General features: G+C 50.2%; 2 protein-coding genes across 3 annotated transcripts; both read left to right on the plus strand.

Annotated features, from left to right (window-relative positions):
- Window positions 1-251: 251 nt before the first annotated feature.
- Window positions 252-10,322, plus strand: GPR149 (G protein-coupled receptor 149). Of its 2 annotated transcripts, XM_063408674.1 has the most exons (5): window positions 252-2,760; window positions 3,608-3,800; window positions 4,411-4,787; window positions 6,825-7,046; window positions 9,463-10,322. In XM_063408674.1, exons 1-5 carry the CDS (start codon window positions 1,822-1,824, stop codon window positions 10,027-10,029), a joined length of 2,298 nt encoding a protein of 765 aa, XP_063264744.1. In that variant the 5' UTR covers window positions 252-1,821; the 3' UTR covers window positions 10,030-10,322. The 2 variants fall into 2 exon arrangements, with proteins under 2 accessions (XP_063264744.1, XP_063264745.1); XM_063408675.1 differs by lacking the exon at window positions 6,825-7,046.
- Window positions 10,323-10,954: 632 nt separating this feature from the next.
- Window positions 10,955-27,202, plus strand: DHX36 (DEAH-box helicase 36). Its single transcript, XM_063408511.1, has 25 exons — window positions 10,955-11,272; window positions 11,839-11,960; window positions 12,870-13,071; window positions 13,715-13,753; window positions 14,882-15,052; window positions 15,653-15,732; window positions 16,672-16,746; window positions 16,876-17,042; window positions 17,602-17,683; window positions 17,932-18,072; window positions 18,584-18,686; window positions 18,975-19,062; window positions 19,898-19,953; window positions 20,060-20,124; window positions 20,613-20,756; window positions 21,247-21,364; window positions 22,000-22,098; window positions 22,832-23,005; window positions 23,277-23,363; window positions 23,999-24,082; window positions 24,182-24,281; window positions 24,367-24,457; window positions 24,841-24,961; window positions 25,530-25,682; window positions 26,288-27,202. The coding sequence occupies exons 1-25, from the start codon at window positions 11,069-11,071 to the stop codon at window positions 26,471-26,473; spliced, it is 2,952 nt and encodes a 983-aa protein (XP_063264581.1). The 5' UTR covers window positions 10,955-11,068; the 3' UTR covers window positions 26,474-27,202.
- The last annotated feature ends 686 nt before the right edge of the window (window positions 27,203-27,888 follow it).

The raw sequence follows: 27,888 nt of genomic DNA on the forward strand, positions 1-27,888 counted from the left end.
AGTTTCTTCAGCAGTTTGGATTCTATGTTTATCCCTCCCTGTGCAGTTTCCCACAGGGGTGTGGTGTTACAGACTGCATAACATTGGCTTTTTCTCCAGCACCCCACAGACACTTTGGAGCCTCCAAAGCCTCCTGAGCAGTGTGGCACGGCTGGGTGTGCTCAGTGATGGGTGTGACCTCGCTGACACACGGGGTTACAGGTGTCCTACTGCTACAGTGACTCAGCAAACCCAAAATCACTCACCTGGTGCTGTTCATGAGTTCCACTCCCAGCCTGCTGGGCTCTGTGTGAAGCGAGGCCAGAGGGGAGGTCCCATCTCAGTGGATCTTCTCTTTGGGGCCAGTCCTGGGCGAGGAGAATTCACAGCAGGATAAGGAGTAAATCCAAGTGCAGTGAAGGACAGTTCTGGTGTTGGGACCTCCCAGCATGCAGGGGGCTGAAGGCACAGAAGGGAAGAACAGGGAATCTCCAGCTTCCTGCCTGCCTGGCACAGCCCTGCCAAGGACACTCCAAGGTGCCTCCTCCTGTCTCCAGGCTTCTGCACCATCACTACCTGTGCCTTTCTGGCACAGCTGTGTTACTCCATTCTAGCCCGGTTTCTTTAGAAAATTCGGGACACGAGGGGCAGTGATAACTGGAGGAAATCTTCACCATGTTGTAATTATGATAAAAGCTGTTCCAGAAAGGGCAAGGTGCAGTTCACATCATAGATACACTGCGTGAGAAGACAAACCAAAGTAATGTCACCTGCCTTGAATGGGCAAGGCAATTAAAAGTGCCTTTCTTCCCAAGAACACTGATGGGCATTTCCTTCCAAACACAAACAGGAGGCACAGGATGGGCTGCTCTGCCCGTGTCAAAGCTGCAGAGAGGCAGAGGAAGGAAGGAAGCAGGGGCAGGGAAATGTGTGAGGAGGAAGATTCTGAGGGAGCTTGCAGGAAGTTCGTGTTGCTCTCTGCCGTCGGTGCAGGGCGCCTGTGGTGGCTGAGGGCACAGCAGAGCAGTTTTGCAGCCCCCGATGCGGCTCGGGTTGGGGTCGTGCGAGGAACGAGAGTTTTCAGAGCCCAGGCTGAGCTGAGCGAGCAGAGCGCAGATGCCAGCGGGCTGCCCGGCACAGCTCCGTGCTGTTCCCAGAGGCGGCGGGGGAGCCCGTGTGCCCGTGGGGTGGCAGTGCTGGGGGCAGAGAGCCCTGAGAGCCCGTCCTGCAGCCCCTCAGCCCCCGGAGCAGCGCGGCACTCGCGGGATGACATCCTCGGCTGACATCAGCTCGCACGGCTGGCATTGGACTCCGCCGCCGGCTCGGAGGTGGGGCTTGGCGGGGACACTGCTCCGGGCTGCCGATCCAGCGGGAGGGAGCCGGGGCTGGAGCATCCCGCCTCCCCGTGTGCCACCCTGCGGCACCGGCCCCTCCCTCCCGCGGCTCCGCAGGGTGAGTCCAGCGCCTCCCGAGCCGCGTGTCCGCCGAGCCCCCGCGGCCCGAGCGCTGCCCGCGCTGTGCCGCCTCCGGCCGCGCTGTGCCCGGCAGCGCTGCCATCCTCCCGGGAGCGGCATGTGCGCACCTCGGCAGCCCGGGTCACCCGCTGCCAGCGCGGGAACCGTTCTGAGGAACTCCGTTTTTATCGGCACCTTTGCTACTTCATTGTTGCCTGGCTTTTGAGAGCATGAGTTCTGGTCATTAGCGGTGCTGCCGCCTGAATATTTCTTCATCAGATGCCACAAAACAGAGTCTAGGGAAACAAAGAAACTTGTGATGTGGAGCTGACAGTTCTGGTTTCAGCTGGTGAAAACTTGCAGAATCAGTGAGAAGGCAAAGAAAAAAATGCCCAGGACAATGACGGTAACTGCTGGTAATTTGTCACTCAATGGGACGAGCTTCTTCACTGAGAATCACAGCATTATGGACAAACCCAGTGAGCAGAGAACTTGGAATGTCTTTCTGTTCTGCTTGACTTTTGCCATTGCACTCCCAGCCCTTCTGGGCAGCATTTATTCACTAGTTTCCCTGCTGAAACTGCAGAACAAAACCACGGTTTCGATGATTGTGACCTCTTTGGCAGCAGATGATCTGATCAGCATCATGCCAGTGATTATTTTCATGCTCACGCAGTGGTCAAGCGAAGCCCTCCCTCAGCCTCTGTGCACCACCTCAGCATTTATGTATTTGTTCCAGGGCATTTCTAGTAACCTGAAAGGGTCTCTTATAATTTCTTACAACTTCTACAACCTCAAAATGACTGGGACACGGAGCTGCAGCTCCTCCAAGCGCCGTGTGAGCGTGGTATGGGCCATTCTCACCATCTGGACTGTCAGTTTGCTGCTGTGCATTTTGCCTCTCTGTGGCTGGGGCAGGTACGTCCCCACGTCCTGGGGCTGCTTCACAGACTGTGCCAGTTCCTACACGCTGTTTGTGCTCGTTGTGTACCTGCTGTGCTTCTCCCTCCTGGCGGTGCTGGCCGTGCCCCTGGCGCTGCGGCTGCTGTGCTCAGGTGAGCCCCAGCTGCTGCACCCCGAGCTGCAGGGCTCTGCAGGCTCCGTCTGCCCCGGGACACCACGGGGCTGCGGCGCTGCTGCCCCTGCCCTGGCACTGCTGGACCCTGGGGATAAAGCCCTGGAGCCTTTCCAAAACTCGGAGGCGGTTTTTGGGAAGGGCGTGGCTGAGAGCAGCACTCAGAGCAGGAGCTTCACCACTGGCTTTGCCCAGAAACGATTCTCACTGGTCCTGGCACTGGCCAAAGTCCTTCTCTGGCTCCCAATGATGGTAAATTCTCAGATGGCTTCACTTTCCAATGCTCACTTACATTTCAGCGGGATGTCACCTGTGGGCCGTGGATTGAAACAGATGAACAGTGTCCACTGCAGTTGTTCCTCGTAGTGTAGTTGTGCCAGCAGAAATCCCCTCCAGCAGGTCTGTGTCACTGCATGGGTTTAACTGGTGCCCAGTGCCTTTGGCAGAGCCTGGTTCATCTCTCTCACACTCTCTCATCACATCATTCGTGTCACCTGAATACCAGGGGCAGTAAGGTCCCCTCTGGTGCTGCCAGCTGTGGGACGGGGTTTGCTCAGCATTCTGGGGCTGGGAATTGAGCCAAGGGCCCCTCTGTCCTGTCCTCTGAGTCACATCCTTTGGTTAAAAAACAGGAGTTTGGTAGAAAAATGCAGTTTGGTTGTAGCTTTGTAAACACTGTGGTGCTGGGGCGGGAGGGAGCGCTGTTGTGTGCATGTGTGTGTGTTTGGGAACAGGAACCTGGGAAAGGGATGTGTTGGAACAGGGAACACGGCTCTGGGGGAGTTACCCCTGCCCGTGGGTGTGAGGCTGGGGCTCCTCGGTACCACATGGGACTGGCTGGCACTGGGAGCTGTTCAGTGGTGCTCAGCATCTATATTTAGCTTCAGCGAGGGCTTTTCTGAGAAAAGTAGCATGAAAGGAGAGCAGTCAGTGTGTTTCCTCTGCTGTGTGTTAGAGTCAGAATTGTTGTCCTCAGCAAACACTAATGACAATCTGTGTCTTACAGTGGTGTCATATTCATAGTGGGGTGTTCTCTTTGTTCCTGGAAGTATCTCATGTGCCCAAAGTGATTTAAATTTCAAAATGCTCTGCCTTTCAGATACAGATGGCTGTCCAGTACATCACTGGGCTGCAGAGCCTTTTGTTTGAGACACTGAGCTTCCTGCTGACTGTGCTGGCTGCCACTGTCACCCCGGTGTTTGTCCTGTCACAGCACTGGCTCCACCTGCCCTGCGGCTGCATCATCAATTGCAGGAGGAACCCCTGTCCAGTGTCCTCACAAGGTGCCAAAAGTAAGTGAGGAAGGGTTGCCCTGGTGTAACAGAGGTTGCCAGACCTTCCCTGGCAATCTTCTTGGTGTCTCCTAGAGCCCTGCTTTCCCTTGGGCTTTGTGTAAAAGTAGCTGGAGGAACAGAGTGGGTCAGAAGGGACTCACAGACAGCTGGTCTCAACTGCAAGTGTTAAGGGTTAAATATTTCTGAGGATGTGAGAGTTGTTTCCTATCCCTGGAGTGAAAATCCTCTACCACCAGTGGACAAACTCCTGACATTCCCTGCTTGTTCAGGGAGAAAGAACTACTGAATCTTAGAGAAAAGCCATCCTCAGTGCATGGCTTTCACTTGCTTTAAACACATTATCCAGGTGCAGAATGGCTTGTGCTGCCCCTGCCACCCTTTTAGCCACTTTCCCAAAGACAATGACTGCAGTTCATCTAGAAGGCAGTTCCTTCTCACAAGTCTTTCTTCTCAACAATTAATTTTTTTTATGGAGGGAAAATTGGCTGTTTGCAGTGGGAGCTGGATAGTTTATTCCATGTTTTAGTACATCATTTGCATTGTGTTCGTAATCTCATTTTTCTTTTTGGTCTCAACTCCTAACACAGTTTCTCTCCTTCCTGCTTAGCCAAGCGCAGCGGTTTTGAGTTCAGCCTGTCGTTCCAGCGAGGCTATGGAATGTACAGGATATCCCGGGAGAAGCCTCCCCACCACAGCAGCCACGGTAAATCCACGTCCCACCACAGCCTGGTGGGCTCTGACTGCGAGGAGCCTGCCAGAGGCCGTGGCACCGGGGTGGCACCCGTGGCACTGGGACACGGGGACACCCCTGGGGACCCCTGTCCCGCGGGGCCAGGGCCCTGCCAGGGCCAGGAGGACACGAACCGTGGCCCAGCGGCGCTCCCCGAAGGGCCCGAGTGGAGGCTGTTCCACGAGGAGAGCCCCGCCCCAGAGCTCTCGGACTGGGAGTGGTGCCGCAGCAAATCCGAGAGGAACCCTCGGCAGGTAAAGGAGGAATTCATTCTTTTCTGATCATAAGAGCTTCCTTAGGAAATAGGAATGATTTTCACTGACATGGAGACTTCTATTAGTCCTATTTTTTAGTAAAACTCATACATGGCATCGTACGATGTTTAGTAATCACAGACCTATTTGCAGGGGCTGATCCTGCAATTTCTCACTTGTCTTCGTAATCATGGGGTTTTATTTTGTGCACCTGCATGGTTTGTATAGTAAGAAGTAAGTATGAATTATGTTACTTTATCTTATTGAATAGGAAGTTTCTCTCTAAAAGATGACATTTTCCAGGGAATTCCACTGTGGGATTCAGTGGCCCTTGGGCATTGCAGTAGGTGGGAGTGGGGTAAGAGTCACTGTCTGTGAGACAGGAGCTCCGGAAGGCTTCAGGTTGGAGGGGATCTCTGGAAGTCACCTAATCCAAGCTTCTGCTCCAAGCAGGGTGACTTCAGAGCCAGACCAGCTCGTGCTGGGCCTTTGCACACACACGGGAGATGGGAAGATGTATTTTTATTAAAATATAGGAATCTCTCTCCAGCTGATAAACACAAGTTTATCATCTGAGTCACAGTAGGAATTTGGCTGATATTTCAAATATGACTGATCATCCCTTTCATAAAAAACCCAATGCTTACACTGTTGCAGAGATGAATTCCTGCATTTGGGGGCAAGAGGAAGTGATGACTCAGCCTGGTTTTAATCAACCAGTTCTTGCCAGGGGCTTATGTGCCATGTACAGCTTGGTTAATAAAATCCTTGTATCAGGTTCATAACTGTGGCTCTCCTTGCAGGAGTTTCCAGATGATTAAAAAAAAAAAATAATTCCTTTGCCCAATTCCCCTGGTGCCAGTTCAGCTGCAGCCCCGGGACTGCAGCAGGTATGAGCAGCTCTTTGTGAGCAGCTGGCAGTGACTGCCTGGAGGTGTTTTGGTGTCCTGGGACCTGCTATGGCACTTTTGGACATACTCTTCCCTCCTTGCATTATAAAGCATCACAACTCATCCACCTCTGATGCTTTCCGAGGTGTAACCCAGTGCCAGGCACTAAAGCTCCTATGGGGTGAAATTCCAGGCTTTGGAGTCCCAGCTCTGCCTGGGTCTGACATTCAGCAGGAGCTGCCAGAGCTTCACAGCTGACATTTGCATTGCAGCTGGGAAAGGGCAGAGCGTGAAACCCCTGCAGGCTCTGGAAATGTAACTTTCATGCATTGCTTAGGTTTATGTTGGATGAAAAATCAATTTGAGCTACACATTAATAAGCTGGAAGCCATCTCCTTTATTCATCCTGTCTGGAAGTCCCAAAGTCTAAGAAAAGTCACTCTGTTCTCATCCCTCTGCATTTCCCATGTGTGTTAAAGAAGGAGGCTCCCCCGTCATTGAGTGGCCACATCCTTCTGCAGGGAACACAGGGGCTCTTCTGAGAGTCCATAAATTCAGAGGTTCTTACTGGAGTGCTGCTGGTTTTCCCTTCAGGAGGAGAAGCTGTAAGAACTGACAGTAGGAGGGAGAGCAGCCATCCCATGGATGTGGGATCAGCGAGTTTGAGCTGTTTGAAGAGCAGGGGGCAGACAGGACTCGGGATGCCTTTGGTTTCCTCTGGAAGCTGTGGGCTTGGAGAGTGGCACTTCCTTGGGTGACAGTAATGACTGTGGAGCTGGTTGTCTCTTCACTGTCTACTCTGTGAGTACACTTGCTCCATCAAAGTATTTTCTCTGGAATAAAAGTGGCACGAGAGAGTGAGACAGCAGGGTTTATTGAATACATGATAGGATGGCTGTAATGGGGAGCGAGAGAGAAAATTGTACTTGTCATTGCTAACTCCTGCTCAGCTGCATTTTTGAAAAATACCTTTAACATCTCGTAAAATACCCTTGTATCTCCCTTCCTAAAGAGGTTGAGTGTAAATATGTCATGTCTTATTTTGTCTATGCTCCAGTGCCTTTAGGCAACAGAAATCTCCCAGGCTGGCAGTTTGTTCCAGGCTTGCTGATTATTTTTCTCTGCCTCATCTCTGGGTTTCCTCCAGGAAGCTCTTTGCAGAGACCCTGCACAGGACCTATTTATGTGCCCTGCAAGGAAGGAGAGGGGGAGCTGTGCAGGTGACTTCACTGAGGAGGAGCCAGCACAGGAGAATTTTAACATGAGAAATACACAGCATCTCACTCGCTGCAGGACAGCTGTGAGCAGGCACAGCACAGAAGCTGAGTTAGGAACGGCCTTGGAGGTTCTCATTGCTTCCCTCTGGCTGGTGAGAATTTGTACCCCCTGCACCCCTGCTGGTGTGCTGAGCTGTTCCTATTGGAGCTCTTCCTGCTCAGGAACTTGTTCCTGATTTCCAAAGAGGTTCCTGTGGCTGGAAAATCAGTGTAACATTTCACCTTCCCTTCCCACTTTGCTCCCACAGGCCTGTGTGCTCTGTGTGCTCCTTGCTGGCTCCCTGCTGCAGTTCTGCTGCCCTTGGCTCCCTCTGGAGCTGCACAGGGAGAGTGAGAGTAGGGACAGTTGCCCAGGAGGGAGCTCCTGTAGGCCTTCCCTCCAAGGTGTCCTTACCTTGGGTGCTCTGTTGCACCTCCTGGAACTGACTGATACAAATCCAGGTCTGTCTGCATCGGGCAGGCCAATGGCAAGTGCTGGGCTCAGGCCACCTGAGGTGAGCTTGTCTCTTCCTGTCATACCCCCTTGGCTCTACATTTACTGCAGTCAGCCTCAGAAAAGGCAAATCATTGCAGCAATTAATTTCACTGCAGCTAATTTGCATATTTAGGGAAGTGGAAGACTAAGTCTCTATTTTAAAACAAACAGAAAACTCACTGTCTCTATAAAGAAAAACCTGGGATCCTTACTGGAAACATTCTAAAAATAGCCCTTTTTATCTCAAGCTGTGTTAGACCAAAGTAATTAGGAATGCAAACTCCTCCGAGCTGTTTTAGATTGCTGGGTTTGTGTTTGGGAAGGCAGCATGGCCCAGTGGGAGCAACACGGACACAGCACAACCTGTGTGTGCTCCTGTGCAGAGGAGCAGGCTCAGCCCATCTGTGCTTCCCTGGGGCACTGCTGGCACACCTGCCTGCCTGTGCCAGGGCCCGTGGGACCAGGAATTGTGAGGGACACTCTACAAAGAGCCTTGTGCTTGGCTCTGTCACCAGACACTGGAGAACCAGCTGGGATGGCGTCCCAGGGTCCCACTCAGCCCCAGCTGCTGCTCTGACCATTTCCACATGGAAATCTGTCTGTCAGAGCCTGTTCCAGCTGCTCTGGGACTCAGAGACATCCAGGCCTTCCCTAGGGACAGTATTGTCCCTGGTGAATCCAGCCCAGACCCTGCCCAGGCAGTGGGAACCCGCTCCTGACCCACAGGGATGGTGGGGAGGGTTTTGCCTCATGACAACCACAGCTGCTTCCTGTCTTCTGGGAACTCTGGAAGGTGGATGATAATTAAATAACGAGGGGATTTGCTTGATAGATTCTGCAGAGATTTCTCTGCTCAGAATGCATCAGCATTCTGTAAGGAACAAGGACATTTGTGATTTATTTCACTGGGATTTTTTTGTCTTTGCTGGTAGATGGAGCTCTCCGGTGAAATCCCTGTCCCTGTCCCTGTCCCAACAGCCAGAACACTCTCCAGGCTTTGTGGGCAGGGGCTGCATGGAGGGGTGCCCTGAGGTGGGAAAGCCTCTCCACAAACAGTGGAACTTGGTGAGGGAAGGGCCAGGAGCTGAAGGCAAAGAGCTGAACTGCAGGGAACCGTGGGAGCGGGGGGCAAAATAACTCACAGGATGTATCAGTAGAGTCTGCTTTGCTAGTGGATTCCTATGTATTGCCATGGATGTGTCATGAGAAGCAAAAATGGTTATTTAATAATGGTATCAAAGATAAGATAAAGGTCACTTTCTGTTCTCATTAATAATAATTTATTATGAAAGTAATTCCAGTAATAATCAGTGTGACCTGGCTGTACCTAAACCCAGGATAAATGTATTTATCCCTCCCTTGGGCCCCATAACCATGGGTTTAGTCCCAGCACTTGTATCCACAGTGCTCCCCAGAGCACATTATTGTGGTTTGCAGGGACAAATGGATTCTGTACTTTGGAAACAGGTAAAAGTGGCTGGAATAGAACATTTCCACTGGAGCTGATCCAGTGGGAAATGACAGCTTTCAGTGTCTCCTGATTAGTGACTGGGAAGTGCCGTAGGAGACTTGATGGATCTTTTTCACTTTAACAGTAAATACTGATTTCTCAAGAGAAAACTTGAGAAGATTTTCGGAAAGAGGCACTAAGTGATTGGGAAATGTCTCATTCTCCAGACCTGGAGTGTTCATTCCTGCAAGTGCAGATTGCACATTCTCTCTTCCAGGTGCCTCATGTTCAGTCTGACAAATGAAAGAGTTTGATTAAACAGGACATAACCTTGCTTTGAAGGAATCAGCTTTTATTTAAACTCCGTTTTTCATGTTCTGCAGATTTCATAGTGAGTCTCAGTCACTTGGGACTTCATACACTAAGATGTAGTATAACACAAAGAACTTGTTGCTACTCTTTCAACTCTAGAATTCTGCCAGGAGCAGGCAGTAAGAGGGGTTACCAGCCGGAGCGTGCGTGGCAGAGGGGTGGTGGATTTTTGGGTGCTCAGCACTCACACTCTGTGCTTGCTCCCCTGCAGCGCGCGGCCCTGGCCGTGCCCCTGTGCGCCTTCCAGGGCACCGTGTCTCTGCAGGCCCCCACCGGCAAAACGCTCTCCCTGTCCACCTACGAGGTGAGCTCCGAGGGCCACAGGATAACCCCCACGGCCAAGAGAATCGAGGTGTACCGCTCCAAAAGCGTCGGGCACGAGCCCGGCCCGGCGGAGCCGCGGGACGCGTTCGCTGACACGAGCGTGAAGATTCACTTGGAGGTGCTGGAGATCTGTGCCAACGAGGAGGCCCTGGACACCGTGTCCATCATCAGCAACATCAGCCAGTCCTCCGCGCAGGCACGGTCGCCCTCCCTGCGCTACTCCCGCAAGGAGAACAGGTTTGTGTGCTGTGAGCTGGGGGAAAGCGCCTCCTACTCCCTGCTCATCCCCTCGCACAGCCCCGGCGGCGACTTCAGCATCTCCATCCCAGACACCGTGGAGGCTCATCGGCAGAACAGCCAAAAGCAGCACTCGGCCAGGGCGGGGTACCAGGAGGAGATCCAGCTGCTGAACAAAGCCTACAGAGAGCGGGAGGAGCAGGGGAACAGCAGCTAAAAGGTGTTTCACCAACACGCCTCAATGCTCCGACACACAGTCCTCCCTCCCCTCGGCTCAAGTTACCCCAGCAAATATCAGCTGTGTTCTTGTCATTCCTATCATTCCTTACGTGTTCATCCCAAATTTTATTTGGGTGCACCGTTGAATCAATTCAAACTGTTAATGCTGTATCAAGGGGATAACAAATACTCAAGTGCTTTACAGCTTTCCACAGTGGATTTAAAGTTATTTATTTATATACCTATTTATTTGAGGAACACGTGTGTCTAAAGGGAATCAAATAAAGTGTTAACCCCAGCTTTGGTGTTTGTTGGCACTGGGTGGCGTGCCTGCAGGAACCTGTGGAAATGAGGGAGCAGCTCCACAAGTGGGAAGTTACAGCAGTTTTATTCACTTGCAGTCCTTGTCAACATCTAAATCCACATAATACTAGAAATACTTTTCTAACACCTGGACATCATTTCAAGCTCATTGGCTGCTCTTTGTTTCACGGATTAAATCTCTCTTCATGTTGATTAGACCTAAAAGCATACGCAGATCAAACATTAAGAAAAAGATACAAATTCCCCATTCTGCAACACACCGGCCGGCCGGGGGACTCGAACCCGGAGCCCCCGGGCCGGGTCAGTGTGAGGACTCGAACCGGTGCCCTGCAGGAGCCGGGTCAGTGTGAGGACTCGAACCCGGAGCCCCCGGGCCGGGTCAGTGTGAGGACTCGAACCCGCAGCCCCTGGGCCGGGTCAGTGGGAGGACTCGAACCCGCGGTGCCCTGCAGGGGCCGGGTCAGTGAGAGGACTCGAACCCGTGCCCTGCACGGGCCGGGTTTGGTGGCGCCGGGACTCGAACCCGGGCGGCCGCGCTGTGGGGCGGCGGGCGGAAGTGCGGCGGCGGGCGGGCGGAAGTGCAGCGGCGGATGAGGCGGGCACTGCGGGCGGATGAGGCGGGCGCTGCGGGCGGATGAGGCGGGGCCGTGCCGCACCGATTGAGCCGCGCCGGGCCGGGCTCTGCCGCCGGCTCCGCGCCGGCACCCGCGGCCATGAGCTACGAGCAGCGCCGCGACTGGGGCCGCGGCCGCGGCCGTGGCCGTGGCGGCGATGGCGGCTCTGCCTCCGCCGCCTCCTCCTCGGCGGGCGGGCCCGGCGGGCGGGGACGGCACCCCAGCCACCTGAAGGGCCGCGAGATCGGGCTGTGGTACGCCCGCAAGCAGGGCCAGAGGAACCGGGACGCCGACCGGCAGCAGGTGAGGGCGGCGGGGACGCGCTCTGGGGACGGGATCTGTGGATTTGCACGCTGGGACAGCGCGTAGGCCGAAGCGCGGGTCTGTGCCCGTGCCGAGGAGCCCCGGTGGGCGCAGAGCCCGCGTGGAGCTGTGCCGCAGGTGTGCGGGGCTGTGCCGCAGGTGTGTGGGGCTGTGCCGCAGGTTGTGCGGGGCTGTGCCGCAGGTGTGCGGGGCTGTGCCGCAGGTTGTGCGGGGCTGTGCCGCAGGTGTGTGGGGCTGTGCCGCAGGTGTGTGGGGCTGTGCCGCAGGTGTGTGCGGCTGTGCCGCAGGTGTGTGCGGCTGTGCCGCAGGTGTGTGCGGCTGTGCCTCAGGTGTGTGGGGCTGTGCCGCAGGTGTGTGCGGCTGTGCCGCAGGTGTGTGGGGCTGTGCCGCAGGTGTGTGGGGCTGTGCCGCAGGTGTGTGGGGCTGTGCCGCAGGTGTGTGGGGCTGTGCCGCAGGTGTGTGGGGCTGTGCCGCAGGTGTGTGGGGCTGTGCCGCAGGTTGTGCAGCGCGGTCCGCGCTGATGCAGGCTGTGCTTTCTGCCCTAGAGAGCTGTGGTGCGCATGGACGAGCGCAGGGAGGAGCAGATCGTGCAGCTGCTGAATTCTGTTCAGACTAAAAACGACAAAGAGCAAGAAGCCATGTCCTGGTGGTCCGGGGACGAAGAAGGGTAAAGAGATATAATTAGCAGTTCTTTTATTTATTTGGAGTTGCACAAACTTTCCGTAAGCTGGCAGGAAGATGCGTCAGAAGTTATTTAGCTTCATTGAGTGTGTTGGCTCAATAAATATCCTCCAGTTTCCCCACATGTATTGTCACGCTGAAATGGTTGTATCCACTGCTGTAAAACTGGTTCATTATTGCTCAGCTTGGGGTCTTTAATTTCTGCTTAAACTCATAACACTTATAAGTCATCTCAGGGCCTACTATGCTCGATATGTGGGATTTTTCAGCTCCCTTAGCCTCTGGAATTACTCTTCCAGAGACGGCTTTTGGCCTCTGTTTTCAGTTCTTGTGCAGTCTTGGAACATTTGCGCAGTGTCTGAAGCAGGGTCTGTTCTGGACTCATTAAGGGTTTTCAGGGGCAGCTGGAATAGAGCAGTATGCTGAACTGAGGGGATGGGGCCTCCCTTTTGCTGAGGGATCCAGTTATGGGGCAGTGGATCAAGCATAATTCTGTGATGATGTTTTGTTGCTTTGTAGCTTTGTTTGGTACAAAAGAACGTGTTACTTTTTAGATCCTGATGTCCAGTTTTGGTGGTTGGTAGTTTGAGGCTTTATGTGGTGTGGTGAGTTTGACTGTAGTGACAGACCCAGAGCAGCTGTGGCTGCCCCTGCATCCCTGGCAGTGCCCGGGGCCAGCCTGGACGGGGCTTGGGGCAGCCTGGGACAGTGGGAGGTGTCCCTGCCATGGCAGGGGTGGGGCTGGATGGGCTTTAAGGTCCTTCCTATCCAAACCTTTCCATGGTTCCATATTCCCAGAGACTGTTGGTTCATTAACTGCTGGGTGCAATTAGCTGCACTCTGCATGTGGCCAGGCATGGCTGGGGGATCTGAAGTTCTTGCTCTGTGATTCCAGCCCTGCTCTGGAACAGCCTGCCAAAGTGAAGCCAGATGCTGAAAAAGCTCCTGTGAGACAGAGACCAACCTGGGAAAAAACATCCCTGGATCTGGATTTGGAATATCTCTGTGAAAAAACCGAGCAGGATGCTAATTTAGATGAGCAACTTAAAGAAGACTTAATGAAGAAGAGATCTGATCCCAGATATATTGAAATGCAGGTACTTTTCCCTGTGTTAAGTTGAAAACTTTTCATTGGATTTTTTTTTAATTAAGCTAACCTAGAAATGTAATATCTTGCAATTTACTAGAAAGTTATCCTGGTGTTACTTTTGCTAAAAATTATGTTTAGAATTCATAAAATTCCTACCCGTTCATAGAAAAGTGATTTAAAATGGAAGGTAAAAATTCAGAAACAGTTAGAATCTGAAACTTGAAGCTGACATGTTGTTTCATTGGATGGGTTTCTCTTTCTTTTTTATGGACTGTGTCCCTGAAAGCACAACACTGGGCTCTGAAGTTATGGCCTCCTGAAAACAGAGGTTTTGTTTTGAACAGCCACGTGTAGAAAATTGTCTTACCCTGAGCACAAGTTCTCTCTTCCATGCCAGACCCTGCTCTTGCACCTGTTGATACCTGTCTTATCATGTACGGAATTGTTGGGCTGAAATCATTTTTCTAAATTGAGCAAAACTGAAACCACATATGGCATTGAAGTTATCTCCCACAGGCCTGTGTTTATACAAGTGTTGCTGAGCAGTTTGTCATTATTCTGTGGTTTAGCCCAGATTAGGACTGAAGTTTGTTCTATTGCTTTAGTGCTGAAAAGGTGTTTAAAGAGAAACGTTTTTTCTTTTTCCTCAGAGGTTCCGAGAGAAGCTCCCCTCGTACGGGATGAGAGAGGTGAGTGTGTATTTAAAGAGGGACACTCTGTGCTGCTGTGCTCCCAAACAGGGGACAGCAATCCTTAGTGGCCTCTAGGATGGGGAGCAGCCTCCAGGTTTGACCCTGGTGATTTCTTTCCAGACAGTGCCAGGGCCTCATTGGTTGTGACACGGGGCTCAGTACAGTGTTTTCTTGGGAATATAACTGGGAATGTCATGGGAGTACATGGCTGCTACATACATTTAATAATAGGGCTTCTTTTTCTGTCAGTTCAGCTTCTAGAAGATCCTGGTTACTCAGATTGTTACGCTTTCTTCTGTGTATGAAATTGTGCCCTTTGTTGAACAATTAGCCAGTTCAGAATTGAATATAATGCCAATTAAGCCTTTTTAGCTTTAACCACAGACTTAATGGCCGCACTGCTGGTCCCCACTGTCATTCCCAGTCACAGGATAAGGTCAGTGACAGTAGGGGCTGTTATTAATTGATGTTAATCCTTAGGCTGATATCCCCTGTGTGCAGCAGAAATGGAGTGTTCTGATATGTTTGCAGGCTCAGTGGGTGATTAGTGATCTCCATCCTACTGTTCCTCTATTTGCCATCATGTCCTTTCTGCTAGCATTTGTTTATTAAAATAGCCATACTCCCCTTAACAGTCCTTGGGGTGGGGAGGAGGAGCCTGGGAAGCTGCTCCTGTTGGTACAAGAAGTGTTAAAACATTGGGCTGAAAACCTTTAGTTTGTGCAGGCTTGTAGTCCAACAGGGCAAACTCTTGTGTTCAGTCTCCAAAGATCTACAGGAGCCAAACAGGACACAGAAAGGTTAAAGATGTATTTGAGGCTTTCATTTCAGTTCTTTCATGTTGTTTTCATACAGGATCTAAGACATTTAAAGCTAGTGTCGAGGTTGGGTATGCTTTAAGCCCCACACGTGAGAAGTGCAAATGTGCAGAAATGATTTCTGTGAGGTTTAAACGAAACTTTTTTTGTGGCATTACAAGAAGCAGCTGAGCATGCCTCAGAGTTGTCATTTCTGAGAGAGCTGAACTCTGCTCAGAGTTCATCCCAGGGGAGCAGAGAATTCTCTCAACGCTCTCCGATCTGTCTACAACACCACGACACACTGCTTTGTCTCGTTGTGGGCCAGGAGCTGGTGCGGCTGATCAACAGCAGCCGCGTGACGGTGATCAGCGGCGAGACCGGCTGCGGCAAGACCACGCAGGTGACGCAGTTCATCCTGGACGACCACATTGAGCGCGGCCTGGGCTCCGCCTGCCGCGTGGTGTGCACGCAGCCCCGCAGGATCAGCGCCATCTCCGTGAGTGCCCTGCCCTGCCCTGCCCTGCTCTGCTGCCCTGCCCTGCCCCGCCCCGCCCTGCCCTGCCCTGCTGCCCCGCCCCGCCCTGCCCTGCCCTGCTGCCCTGCCCTGCCCTGCCTGCCCCGCCCTGCTGCCCTGCCCTGCCCTGCCCTGCTGCCCTGCCCTGCCCTGCCCATGCACCGATCCAGCATTCACAGGGGCGGTACTGCCGCTGCAGCCTGTGCTCCCCTGACTCCAGTCATGGGTTACATCCGTGGCTTTAATGAGTTTGGGCAGTGCAAATGCCAGTTCAGGTAAAAACTAACGTTGTGTCAGGCCCTTCAGAGGGGTGTTAATGAGCAGGAAAGAATCTGGTGCTCAGTAGTTACTGTCTTGATATTCAGTGTCAGATGGGCAAAGCTCACCCTGCTGGAAGGGGAATGTGCTGCTAATGCCCGAGTGGGTGTGCTCCTCCAAAGTCCTGTCCCCGGGTTGGTGCTCTCAGGGGAGGAGAAGAGGTGCCTTTGAGGACATTTCTTTGTTATTTACAAACCGTCTCAGTTCCAGGGGTTCGGATGAGCAGCTCAGTCACAGATCAGCCCGGTTTTCTTTCTCTGTCAGGTGGCTGAGAGAGTGGCTGCTGAGAGGGCGGAGGCCTGTGGCAATGGCAGGAGCACGGGCTACCAGATCCGCCTGCAGAGGTGAGCGGCTCCGGGCAAGGGCCTGCTGCTAGTCCAAGGACACAATTTGAATAGTAGCTCTGAAAAGAAATAACTGCTTTCCTGCTGATACTGTCCCCTGAAGGAATTCCTGCAAGGAAGGAATGAGGCTTTTGAATTTTAGGAAGAGGTTTGAGTGCAGTTACTGTGTTTTATGCCCCATGTGACAGTGACTAGCCTAAGTTAGGCTTTGTCTAGTAAGTCCTGTTTGCAGCTCTTGTAAAAGGTTCTGCAGTGGGCAGAAATAAAACTGATGTCCCTAATCAATGAATTTCAAGGAAAAGTGAAAATACTAAAGGGGAGAATGTTCCAAACCATATTTATGTGGAAAGTTGTGTATCTGCTACACATATTTATGGACTGAGTCCCTGGGACCATGTAATAGGTGCAGCGACAGGAGCTTACAGAGCAAAAGCTCTTTGTAAAAAAAAAAAAAAAAGCTCTCTTACGACATTTGTAGTCAGCTGTAATTTAAAAACCTGAAGTGGTACCAGCACCTAATGGAGCCCTATTGCTGAAGCAAAAGTGCTGGTGAGAGAGGAGAGCTCAGCCCTCCCAGCACTTTAACTGGAGTCCATGGAATCTGTCTGCTGTTTCTCTTTGCTCACAGTGCTGTGCATGTGGGTGCCCTCTGTGCTGAGCCTGGGGAGCTGCAGGAGTGGGGATCAGCACCTCAGGGTGCACAGGAGGGCAGAGGGTGCCTGGGAAGGCCGGGCCTCTCCCTGGGCCAGTCCCCACCTAAAAGTCATGCAAGAGAGCCTAATTCCTTATTCCTGCCCTTGTCCTGTGAGGGAGAGAGGCAGAGGGAGGCAGATCTCATCACGTCTGCAGTGGCATCTGCAGTTGGGGTTCAAGGTTTTGAAGTATTTTGTTAAATGCAGAAGAGAACTGAGGAGTTCTTTCTTACTGTGTCCGTTTCAGTCGGTTGCCAAGGAAGCAAGGTTCAATTTTGTACTGTACCACGGGAATTGTCCTGCAGTGGCTCCAGTCAGATAAGTAAGAGCTCCTTTTAATGAGACACTGAATGCAATTATGAAATGAGTCCTGAGCTGTTCCAAACAGTCATGGCTCTGCTTTTAATTTTTTCTAAAAACAAAAGTTTAACTTCTTCCCCTTCTGTTTTAGGCACTTGTCCAGCATTAGTCACATAGTTCTAGATGAAATCCATGAAAGAAATCTTCAATCAGATGTTTTAATGAGCATTATTAAAGATCTTCTGAATGTTCGACTGGATCTGAAGGTCATACTGATGAGTGCTACTTTAAATGCAGAGAAGTTTTCTGAGTACTTTGGTAGGTGAAAAGCTTCTTAGAAATGTTCCTCTTGAGTAATTTAGGCTTCTACAGTATAGTGCAGTTCTCGAATCATAGAATTGATTTGTATCAAAAGAAGAAATTAATTCAGTTTTACAAATACCTGCCAGCTGCCGGAGATGCAGTTTCTCTGTTTCATTTCATTACGGCCTGATTATGGCTTCTGGTTTTGCTTTTCAGACGTGTTATGGAAACAGAATCCACAGAGAGCTTTCCTAGTAAATATTTACCATGTTTTAGCATTCTTGCTGTGAGTGGGCTAGCAGAATGAACTTTGAGTTGTTCAGTCTCCCAGCTTTTTCCAGTAGCTGGAACCAGTTGAACACTCTGGTGTGCAGAACACTGCCTGCTGCTGCCTGTGCTTTCTTTGTTCAGCAGCCTTATTTGGGGTGAATTTGACATCTTCCCTGACAGTTGGAAATGTCCTGTAGACATGGCAGCTATATTGCAGAAATAGTGAGGAATGTTTATTGCTTCTATTTTTTCAGTGCAATATTTCATCAGTAGTTTTAAAACCGAGTTCTGCCTCCCCCCACAGACCATTGTCCAATGATTCACATCCCTGGCTTCACTTTCCCAGTGGTGGAATATCTGCTTGAAGATGTCATTGAGAAGTTGAGGCAAGTGTTTCTTCTGAACATCACTCCAGAGAGTATTTGGGTGTGGGGGTGTTTAGCTCAGTGGATGTGTTTGCATGCTTACTGGGGTTGGTCCCTACTTTTGTCAGATTTCTGCCAGAAGAGAAACTGGAGATTCTTACACATGGTCTAGCTAAAGCACATCATGTTGTCCATGGTGTGGAAAACCGTGCAGCTGCTCTGATTTCCCTCAGTTTCAAAAGGACTTGTGTTTGCTGCCCCTGTGTCAGGTACACCCCGGAGAAGACGGACCGGCGGCTGCGCTGGAGGAAGGGCTTCATGCAGGGCCACGTCAGCAGGCCAGAGAAGGAGGAGAAGGAGGAGATCTACAGGCAGCAGTGGCCGGGCTACCTGAGGCAGCTGCAGGACAGGTTGGGCCCAAGTTTCTCTTTTGTTTTCAGTTTTCAGGCAGCTCTGAAGTGAGAACCATAAGTTAGTGCTGTATTGTGTTGCTGGGCTTTAGTAACAGTGGGGTAGTGGCTGCTGTGGAAAATGATGATGGAATTGCCTGTACAGTTGGCTGGCAATCAGTGAAGTGCTTTAGAGACAGCAGGATTGGCCTCCTTTGCCTGTGAGTTGTTCAAGTTAAATTTCAGTTCATTACCTAAATACAAATTGTCAGTGCCTGGCTCATCGATGAGGAGAAGAGAGGTTGTGTAAGTGCTTCAAAGACAGTTCAGTCATGACATGGTAATTCTCAAATGGTTCTGAACTGCCAGTAATCACACCCAGCTAAGAGCAGAGAGTGCCTTGGGGGTGCAGGAATTGCTGAGTGAGCTGAGCTGATGGGAGGTGGGTTCATGGCTGGGTGGCTCACAGAGCCAGGCAGCAGGAGCAGCTTTGCATGTTCCAAGGGACCCGTGTGTGCTTGCCCTGCTGCAGGTATTCAGCAAGTACAATCGATGCCCTGGAGATGATGGATGATGACAAGGTGGACCTGGACCTTGTAGCAGCTCTGATCAGACACATCGTGCTGGAAGAGGAGGTACAGGGGGCTGAGCTGGGGCAGTGCAGAGCTGGCCATCACTTTGGCTGCTCACACAGAAAGAACAGAAACCATAGTTTGTTATTCTGAGTAATTAAACAGTTCTGAATTACTCTTACATTCAAATAAATACATGCAGGTATCTCTTTTATAGGAAAAAAATCCTTGATAGACTGTTCCAGAGTGGGTCAGTGAGGTTTCAGATCTCACATGCCCACCGTGCATCAGTGTGCAAGGAGCTGGCTCTCTGTGCAGTGTGTGATATGTTCTGACCTCTTTCCCCTGTAGGATGGTGCAATTCTGGTGTTCCTGCCAGGCTGGGATAACATCAGCACTTTGCACGAGATCTTGACATCTCAAGTCATGTTTAAGTCAGGTAAAACCCAAACTCTGCGTGGGGATTCTGCAGTGGCACTGGGGGCAGGCTCCTTTTGCATGGGGTTGCTGTGGTTGCGCTGGGTTCATTTCTTCCCTTGTCTCCTCCCCAAAGTGTTCAGCAATTCTTGTGTCTCTGTGGTATCTTTCCTCTGCTGACAACTCATTTTTCTCAGTGTGGGAGTGACAGTCTGAAAAACAACCTGACCTGCATCTTCCTCCTGTTGTCGTTCCCTGTAGCTGGGGGAGCTCCCATCCAAACCCAAACTCCCTTCTGTGTGCGCTTCCTGCGCCTCAGCCTTGAGCAGCTTCCCCTGCTTTGCTGGCAGCTCCCTCCAGCCCTGTTTGAGAAGCTTTCTCACACTCTCGAGTGCTCTGTGCCTGTGTGACACACTTGAACCTGTCCTTTAGCATCTCTCGTATTTCCACCTCACCTGTCTTAGCTGGGCTCTGACTGTTCAGGTGGTGCCTTGCAGTGTGGTTGTGTGCATTCCACAGATGCAGAATTCCAGTTATTGAAAGATTGAGTGTCAGTTTGTGTGTTAAACTTGACCAGTTATTAAATAACTTTGGCATTTAAAAAGGAAGTCTAAATTACTATACATAACTTCATATATATTTTCTTGAACTTGTCATGTTATAGCATAATAAAAAAGGCCTTTATACCTTTTTACTTTAGAATTTGCTGTTATGATACAAATACCTGTGATCTCAGAGCAAGAAGCTCTGACTTACACCCTATATTCTCTGTTCTGCATAATTGATTTAATAGATTTTCCTGTAAAATTGGAAGTTTCTGTGCTTACACCATATCTTTACTGATTTTTAACTTTCAGATAGGTTTATTATCATACCTCTGCATTCACTGATGCCTACTGTTAACCAGACTCAGGTATGCTTCTCTTTTATTGCAATATTTCACAACTACAAAAAAAAAAAAAAGAATGAAGCACGTGTTTGGTTTTGGCAAAGGCATAAATGGCCCTGGATAATTACAGGTGTTCAAGAAGACCCCACCAGGAGTGAGGAAAATCGTGATTGCAACCAACATTGCAGAGACCAGGTAAGTGCCCGCCTGCCCAAAGCCAGGAAAGCTGGGAGTTCAGCAAAAGAAAGGGAAGTGATAATTGAAAGTATAAACCTGATTGATGTTCCCAAAAATACGGTTCTGTGTTTGTGCCATTCATTTATTACACTTCATCTTTAGAAATATTTATAGACTAAACAGAGTTTTCCTATAATTGTTTTAAACAATTCAACCAACTACATTGTTTTGAACAATTGAACTACAGGAATACTAAACAATTGCTAGAATGACTTGTGCAGGATAATCTGAGCTGAGTCCTCCCTTCAGAACCCAGGTGAGGACTTCTGCCATACTGGGGAGAAGGTTCAGCTCTTTCTTGAACTGTTCAGTAACACAGTTCTTAAAGAAATGCCAAAGACAGGTTTTTTAAATTGCTGACTCGGGGAGGGAATAAAGAGAGGCCAAGCCCAATCCTAGGTCACACTTGCCAAGATGAAAAGCTGCTTTTCCCCTTTTCTCAACAGCATCACCATCGATGACGTGGTGTTTGTCATCGACGGGGGGAAGATAAAGGAGACCCACTTTGACACGCAGAACAACATCAGCACCATGGCAGCAGAGTGGGTCAGCAGAGCCAACGCCAAGCAGAGGAAGGGCCGCGCAGGAAGGTGGGGTGGGAGCACTGCGGTGCTCAGGGGGTTTGAGTTTCCAACAGTGCTGAGGGTTCTTCATTATTTGCATGTGCTGGCACTGCTGGCTCCTGTTCCTGGGCAGGGAATCATTTCCTTGTCTTCCTAGGAAGCTGAATTAACTTGTGCTGTGTTTAACTCCAGAGTTTCCCTCCTATAGAAGAATGCCCCGCATTTTATCTTAATTTTATTTTTGTCACTGCCCTCACACCTAATTTATGAGGCTGATACAGTAAAGTGGAAGTGGCATAAAAATTAATTTCTGTGTTCTTTATGCACCTTTCCTGCTGATGGGTCTGTGTTCAGAAGACTGAAGTGGCTTTTACAGTTGAATACACTTCAGTTGTAATTCCTTGAGTTTTGGGAAGCTCTCTGTGAGCAAACAGAACCATAATGTCACAGTTTCATGGGGAAAAAACCCACAACAAACAACCAAAGCCAAAAGAATTGTTTCTTTAAATCATTGCAGAGTTCAGCCAGGCCACTGTTACCATCTGTACAACGGGCTGCGTGCCAGCCTTCTGGATGATTACCAGCTACCAGAGATCCTCAGGACACCCTTGGAAGAGCTCTGCTTACAAATCAAGGTAAATGGAGGCACCAAATAGATTTATTAGCTGCTTTTCCACTGGGATAAGTGGTTGAGAGACTAAATTAATGCAACTGTGAGCCTAGGGTTGTTAAACCAAATTCTGTTACACCAGAAATGCAGTGTATTTAGCCAATAATTGCAGCAGCTTCTGTAAATGCACACTTGTGTCTGGGTGCATCAGACCCAGGGGAAACAGAACTGTGTGGTATCAGTAAAAGGTGAAGTCCACTAACAAAAATTCAGGCTGTGCTGTCCCCCAAATACCACATATCATTCAATCAGAGAAGCTCCAGTGAGAATGCCAGTGAGTCGATTTATATGATTTCTTAAAATAATTATACTACAAAGTAGTTTTAGAACTGGTGTGAATTTCCCTTTTTGACAGTTTGCATTGAGTTCCTTATGCAAGCAGAAGGAATGCCATGTGGATGTGAACTGAGTGAAGAATAGATCCTTCTGCTACAAATTTCATCACTAATACATTTTTTTTGTCCTTAGCTCTTAACTAAAGAAATTCTAACTGGAGCTGTGAATTCCTCATACTATTTCAGAGTGTGATTACTGCTGACCAGTTTAAGGCAACTGTCTTTCTGCAGCTGCTGTAGGCTTTTGTTGTGATGTTTCTTTCAGATCCTGAGGCTTGGTGGAATTGCCTGTTTTCTGAGCAAACTGATGGACCCCCCGTCTCGTGATGCTGTGATGCTGGCCATAAATCACCTCATGGAGCTGGTAAAGCCTTGTGTCCTGTGCAGGATTGATCAGTTCAGAGCTGTGGTGTGTGGTACAGGCAGGAATTGGCCATAAATCACCTCATGGAGCTGGTAAAGCCTTGTGTCCTGTGCAGGATTGATCAGTTCAGAGCTGTGGTGTGTGGTACAGGCAGGAATTGGCCATAAATCACCTCATGGAGCTGGTAAAGCCTTGTGTCCCATGCAGGATGGTCAGTTCAGAGCTGTGGTGTGTGGTACAGGCAGCTCTGACTGCACAGCTCTGGGCACTGCCAGCCCTTGCCCTTTTTGTGCAGAGCCTCTGTGGAGCCTCCCTGCACAGGGGGCACTCGCACAGTGCAGGCTGCTCATGGGCTCTGCAGAGGGTGATCAGGGACTCCAAACACATGGCCTGCATTTCAGCTCCCTGCAGGTGTTGATTTAACCCCTCCTCCACAGCCCTGCTCCTCCCAGCCCTCCTGTTCCAGGTGGGTGAGTGAGGAGTTGGAGGCAAAGGAGGCCTGTGGGGAAGCCCCCTGTGTGTCACTGTCCCTTGGGTGCTGGGCAGGGAGGGGTTCGTGGCGCCTTTGTCCTGCTGACTCTTGCTCTGGTGATTTTGGTACAGTGAGCTGCAGCCATTAGCAGGCACATCTGTTGGGGTATTAGTGGGTGATGTCGGTGTCCAGGGGCTGTTCCCAGGAATCCTCCCCGTTCCTCACGGCGTGTTTGTTCTCTCCTGGTGCCCGTCCCTGCAGAACGCCCTGGACAGGCAGGAGGAGCTGACGCCGCTGGGGGTGCACCTGGCGCGGCTGCCCGTGGAGCCGCACATCGGGAAGATGATCCTGTTCGGAGCCCTCTTCTGCTGCCTGGACCCCGTGCTCACCATCGCCGCCAGCCTCAGCTTCAAGGACCCCTTTGTCATCCCTCTGGTAAAGCTCACAGCTGGCAGTTCCACCTGGGAGCATGCTGGGCTTAGAGAGGTGTTACAGGTTAAGAGCACTGCCATTAATGCCGTGGTAATCACATTTTTATTCGTGAGATTGCCTTTGCATACTGTGAATTATCATTTTTCTTGGGGAATATTGGAAATAACTGTAATTTTCACGTGTTACATACAAAGTACTGCTGCACAGATGTACCTGAATTTGGAAAAGAGAACTGTCATGTCAGTCTGGGTGTTATATGGGTTCTAATTTTTAGGGCAAAGAGAAGATCGCAGATGCAAGGAGAAAGGAGCTCTCCAAGAACTCGAAAAGCGACCATCTGACTGTGGTGAATGCTTTCACTGTAAGCAAGCTTTCACGTGGTTTTTTCCTTCGAGAATTTTAATCTGAGTGATACAGATGATCCTAAGGAGAAAGTGGATCAGTTTATGCTCTGTAGGCTTTTGTGTTTGGCTTCTAGAGAAGCATAAAACCAAACTGATTTTCACCCTTCTAGTGTTGCATAATCTTGTCTCCAGGCTCAGTAAGCTGATTCCTGGTGGACAAGTCTGAAAAAGACAAAGGAAACGTAGTATTATAATTACCTTGCTGAAGTTGTTCATTCTTGTCCTTGTGGCGTCTGGAAGAGGCTGAAGCCAGCTCCGAAGTGTTGGCATTGTTGTGTGTTGTGCTGGGGTGAGGAGAGGAGGAAGTGAAGGGCCTGGAAAATGCAGTTCCTGCCCAGAGCTGTAACTTACAGCAGAGGGTGCTCTGGCAAACACAGCCGGTGTCACTGCCCGCCAGGGAGGAGGGGAGGCTGTGGTTCAGAGGACTGGGAGGTGGTTCTGGTGCCCTGTGGTGTGTGCACATGCACAGAGAGATCAAAGGCTTTGCTTTTCCCTGGTGGGGAACACGTGACTCTTTGCTGACCTCCAGTTTTCGCTGTCTGAAGCTTTGCATTCCCTTACAAAAGCCTGGGAACTCTGCTTTCCATTCCAGGGCTGGGAGGAGGCTCGGAGCTGTGGTTTCAGGAATGAGAAGGACTATTGCTGGGAATATTTCCTGTCCTCAAATACCATGCAGGTAACAGCACCCTGCCAGGCTGGCCAGGGCCCTTTGTGTGGGGAAGAGGGGGAGCCTTTGGCACAGCTTCATTCGGGGGCGATTTTCACTGTTTCCTAGATGCTGCATAACATGAAAGGGCAGTTTGCTGAGCACCTCCTTGCAGCTGGATTTGTGAACAGCAGAAACCCCAAGGATCCCAAATCTAACACCAACTCAGGTAACTGTGGAGGGAAAGGGAGAATTTATCCTAGCTGAAATCTCGGCTTGCAGAACTGCCTGACTTACTTTGCTGTCTCCTGCAGGTAATGAGAAGCTGCTCAAAGCAGTCATCTGTGCTGGCCTCTATCCCAAAGTGGCAAAGATCCGGCCCAGCTTCAGCAAAAGGAGAAAAATGTGAGGGTTTGGTTTAATGGTGGTTTGTATTCAAGGTGTTTTCAATGTGGCAGAATTTGGCAAGGTGAAACAGTGGCTTGAGTGCATGAATGAGTCTCACTTTAGAGTCTGAGTCCTGGTTGTGTGTTACTTCCTCTGAGAAGGGTGGGATTGCTGATTTTCTAACATCTGGATTCCTGCTAACACCTGAAATAATTTGTGTGGCCTTACCACACCATGGATAATGTTACAACGTCTCAGTAGCACTGCTCTAAAGGGGTTCTAAGCAGCAATTCAAACACTGTCACCTCTGGTTATTTGGGAAGGGAGACCCCAGGGATCCTGCTCTGTTGGTTTATCACTTCTTGTATGACCAGACTCCTTTTGTTGTTTTTTCTTTGAAGGGTGAAAGTTTGCACCAAGACCGATGGATCAGTCAATATCCACCCCAAGTCAGTGAATGTGGAGGAGACAGAGTTCCATTACAACTGGCTGGTGTACCACCTGAAGATGAGGACCAGCAGCGTGAGTGGGGCTGTGCCTCAGGGGTGCATTTGTTTGTTATCCCTTTTTGAATGAGCCTGGATCAGGGTGCAGAGGGGACAGCAACAGCTTTGGGCCTTCCTGTCCCGGGCCATTCCTTGTACACACCGTTAGAGTGTGTCCTTTGTGATACTGGGGCTATTGTACCAGAAGTAATGAATTTATGTGGTTTAGTTCTTGGGGTTTTTTGAGGATTTGGGGTTTTTTAAGGTCTGGCAATACCAGGTGTAAATTCTTCTATTTTAGTTTATTTTTTTTTTATTTCAATCCAGTGTTGACACTTCTCAATACGCTGACATTTTTTTCCTCTCATTGTTATGGAGCCTCTGGTTTGGTTTCACCACTGTGTGAAAGACTGAAAGACTTGGGACCATTTTTGCCCTTGTTCAATCTGATTTCATGTAACTTTTTTTGAACTGAGTTGCTTCAAGCATCTTCAGAATTTGTGAGTAACTGAGTAAGGATCTCCTGGAATTCTGTAGGAGTCTCACAAGGATTACTGACAGCACTTGGGATATTTGGAGGGTGATCAGACAATTCTGTTGTGCAGATTTACCTGTATGACTGCACGGAGGTGTCTCCATACTGCCTGCTGTTCTTCGGAGGGGATATTTCCATCCAGAAGGACAAGGACCAGGACACCATCGCTGTGGACGAGTGGATTGTTTTCCAGTCCCCAGAAAAAATAGCAAACTTGGTCAAGGTGACTGTTTCAAAATCATAACCTGGAAGGCTCGGTGTAACGCTGGTTCTGCTTAGGGATTTCTGCATTTGATATTCCTGTGTGCCTGCTGATCCATCACTCAGGGAGATGTTTGAAATGCACTCCCAGCCAGCAGTTCAAGCACACAAAGTTAACTGAAGAGATCTAACTTTGCACAGGAGCTGTAGGAGGAATTGGTCAGTCCAGTAATATCCACAGAGATATGGAACCGTGAGAGTGGAGCTCCTCAGTTAACAGGAGTGGGTTCCATAGAACTGTTTAATATTAGATCCCAGAAATCATACCTGACTCTTTTTTTAAATTTTATTTTTATTTTAAACCAGTCTTTTAAATTCTAAAATAATCAGCTAAGTGCTGGGTGGGCTGGTAGAGGCATCATGGTCATCTCTCATCAAAGAGACTGGGTTTGGAGGGGCAGTGTTTGATCCTGGAGACAGCACTGTGGAAATGGGAGAAGAGCAGGTGGAAAGGTCAGGAGAGCAGAGGGCCTGAGGCACTGGAACCTCTCTCTTGGTGCTGTGTGTAGCTCGAGCTTCTCATCTCCTCCCTTTGTCCTTTGTTTCCTCTATTACCACATCTTCCAGAAACTGAGACAAGAGCTTGATGATCTTCTGCAAGAAAAGATAGAGAACCCGCAGCCGGTGGACTGGAACGACATCCGGAGCAGGGACACGGCGGTGCTGACGGCCATCATCGACCTCATCACCACGCAGGAGAACGAGGCCGTGCGCAACTTCGCGCCGCGCTTCCAGGGCGAGCGCTACAGCTGACACGGCCCCTGCGGGCAGGGCAGGGCACGGCACGGCTCGGCACGGCACAGCTCAGCACAGCTCGGCACAGCTCAGCACAGCTCAGCACAGCTCAGCTCAGCTCGGCACGGCGGCTGCAGCGCCCCCAGCGGGAGGAGCGCCGTCCTTGTGCGGGTGAGCTGCTGCTCCTCCTGTGCGGCAGCGTGTGCGGGGTGTGTGCTGTGCTCCGGGTGCCGCTGTGAGGGACAGGCGGTGTCGGATGTGTCAGGCTCTCGTCCTGCTGTAGCTGCTTTCTTTGGGTTTGTCACCCGTCAGGTAACAGATTCCAGAAACCTGCTCAAATACTGCTAAGTAAAACCTGAACTGTTCTGTTTTTTAATGGGGTGTGGTGAGGAATTACAGCTGCTGTGTTATTCCACCAACACTTCCATAGATGGTAATTACAGCTTAATTAAACTCAACTTAAAAACACATGTTGAATTTGTACGATGGGAAGAAACAACCTTCAGCAATTCTTCTCCTGTTTTGCATTTTATCCCATTCAATTAATCTTGCTTTGCTTTCTGTCCCCTTCCATCATCACTACTGACTGAAATTGCAGAGGACAGAAAGCATGGTTAGATAAAAGTCATGTTGGGTTACATGTTAAGGTTTAATTGCATTCGAGTTTTTTGTTTTGTTCTGTTTTTTTCTAAGAAGTTCATGTATGGGTTATAGTATTTCATTAAAAGTCTTTTTTTGCAAGTCTTATTTCAATTGTTCTCAATGTTTTGAATGTTCTTCTGTTTGGAATGAGCTCCAGCTATGGAAGAGTATTTGAATAACAAAGTTTGTTAAGGATTTGAGGTTTATCCTTGAGAAGAAAAGCCTGGAAATATAACTTTTCTCCCTTTTTTGGTGTTTTGTTGTTTTTTTTCCTTTGCAAAAATGACCTTACTCTTCAAGTTCAGGAGGATTTACTGCTTTACCCTGAAGAAAGCAGAGCAGCTCAGGTGAGACTTGCAATGGAGGTGCTTCCCTGGGGTTACCAAGGCCTCAGTGGCACTGCCAGCTGCACACAGCACAGCCCTGAGGGAGAGGGCAGTGCTCAAAATGACTTTGTTCTTTTTCTAATGCAAGCAGGGGGCCGTGCTGAGCTCCCTTCCCTGGCTGCAGGGACAGGAGGCAGGGACAGAGGCTGAGCTGGGACTGGGCACAAGGAGGCAGCGGGAACAGGGCAGGGCCAGGCCCTGGACAGGGTGGGGATGGCCCCGGGGTGACTCAGAACAGGATTTGCCTCTGGGTCAGCCTGGGCTGCAGGGCCCTTCCAGCTGAACTGTGCCGAACTGCACGAGGCAGAGGGAGCTGAAGGCTTTTCCCATCTCCCTCCTCATGGGGTCCCAGCCAGGGGCTGCTGCCCCAGGCCCCACTCCAGGTCCAGCAGGTGAATGGGGTCT

This window comes from Prinia subflava, chromosome 11 (genome assembly GCF_021018805.1).
Source record: "Prinia subflava isolate CZ2003 ecotype Zambia chromosome 11, Cam_Psub_1.2, whole genome shotgun sequence".
In the NCBI taxonomy this organism is placed as follows: Eukaryota; Metazoa; Chordata; class Aves; order Passeriformes; family Cisticolidae; genus Prinia; species Prinia subflava.

What these genes read in the sequence shown, in the direction of transcription:
- DHX36 (XM_063408511.1), top strand. Translation starts at nt 11,069, where the DNA reads ATGAGCTACGAGCAGCGCCGCGACTGGGGCCGCGGCCGCGGCCGTGGC. An exon ending in CTACTGTTAACCAGACTCAG is followed by an intron (nt 19,954 to 20,059) that starts GTATGCTTCTCT and finishes GGATAATTACAG; the next exon opens with GTGTTCAAGAAGACCCCACC. An exon ending in TAAATCACCTCATGGAGCTG is followed by an intron (nt 22,099 to 22,831) that starts GTAAAGCCTTGT and finishes CCGTCCCTGCAG; the next exon opens with AACGCCCTGGACAGGCAGGA.
- GPR149 (XM_063408674.1), top strand. Translation starts at nt 1,822, where the DNA reads ATGCCCAGGACAATGACGGTAACTGCTGGTAATTTGTCACTCAATGGG. An exon ending in TTCTCTGGCTCCCAATGATG is followed by an intron (nt 2,761 to 3,607) that starts GTAAATTCTCAG and finishes TCTGCCTTTCAG; the next exon opens with ATACAGATGGCTGTCCAGTA. An exon ending in CCGAGAGGAACCCTCGGCAG is followed by an intron (nt 4,788 to 6,824) that starts GTAAAGGAGGAA and finishes GGTTTCCTCCAG; the next exon opens with GAAGCTCTTTGCAGAGACCC.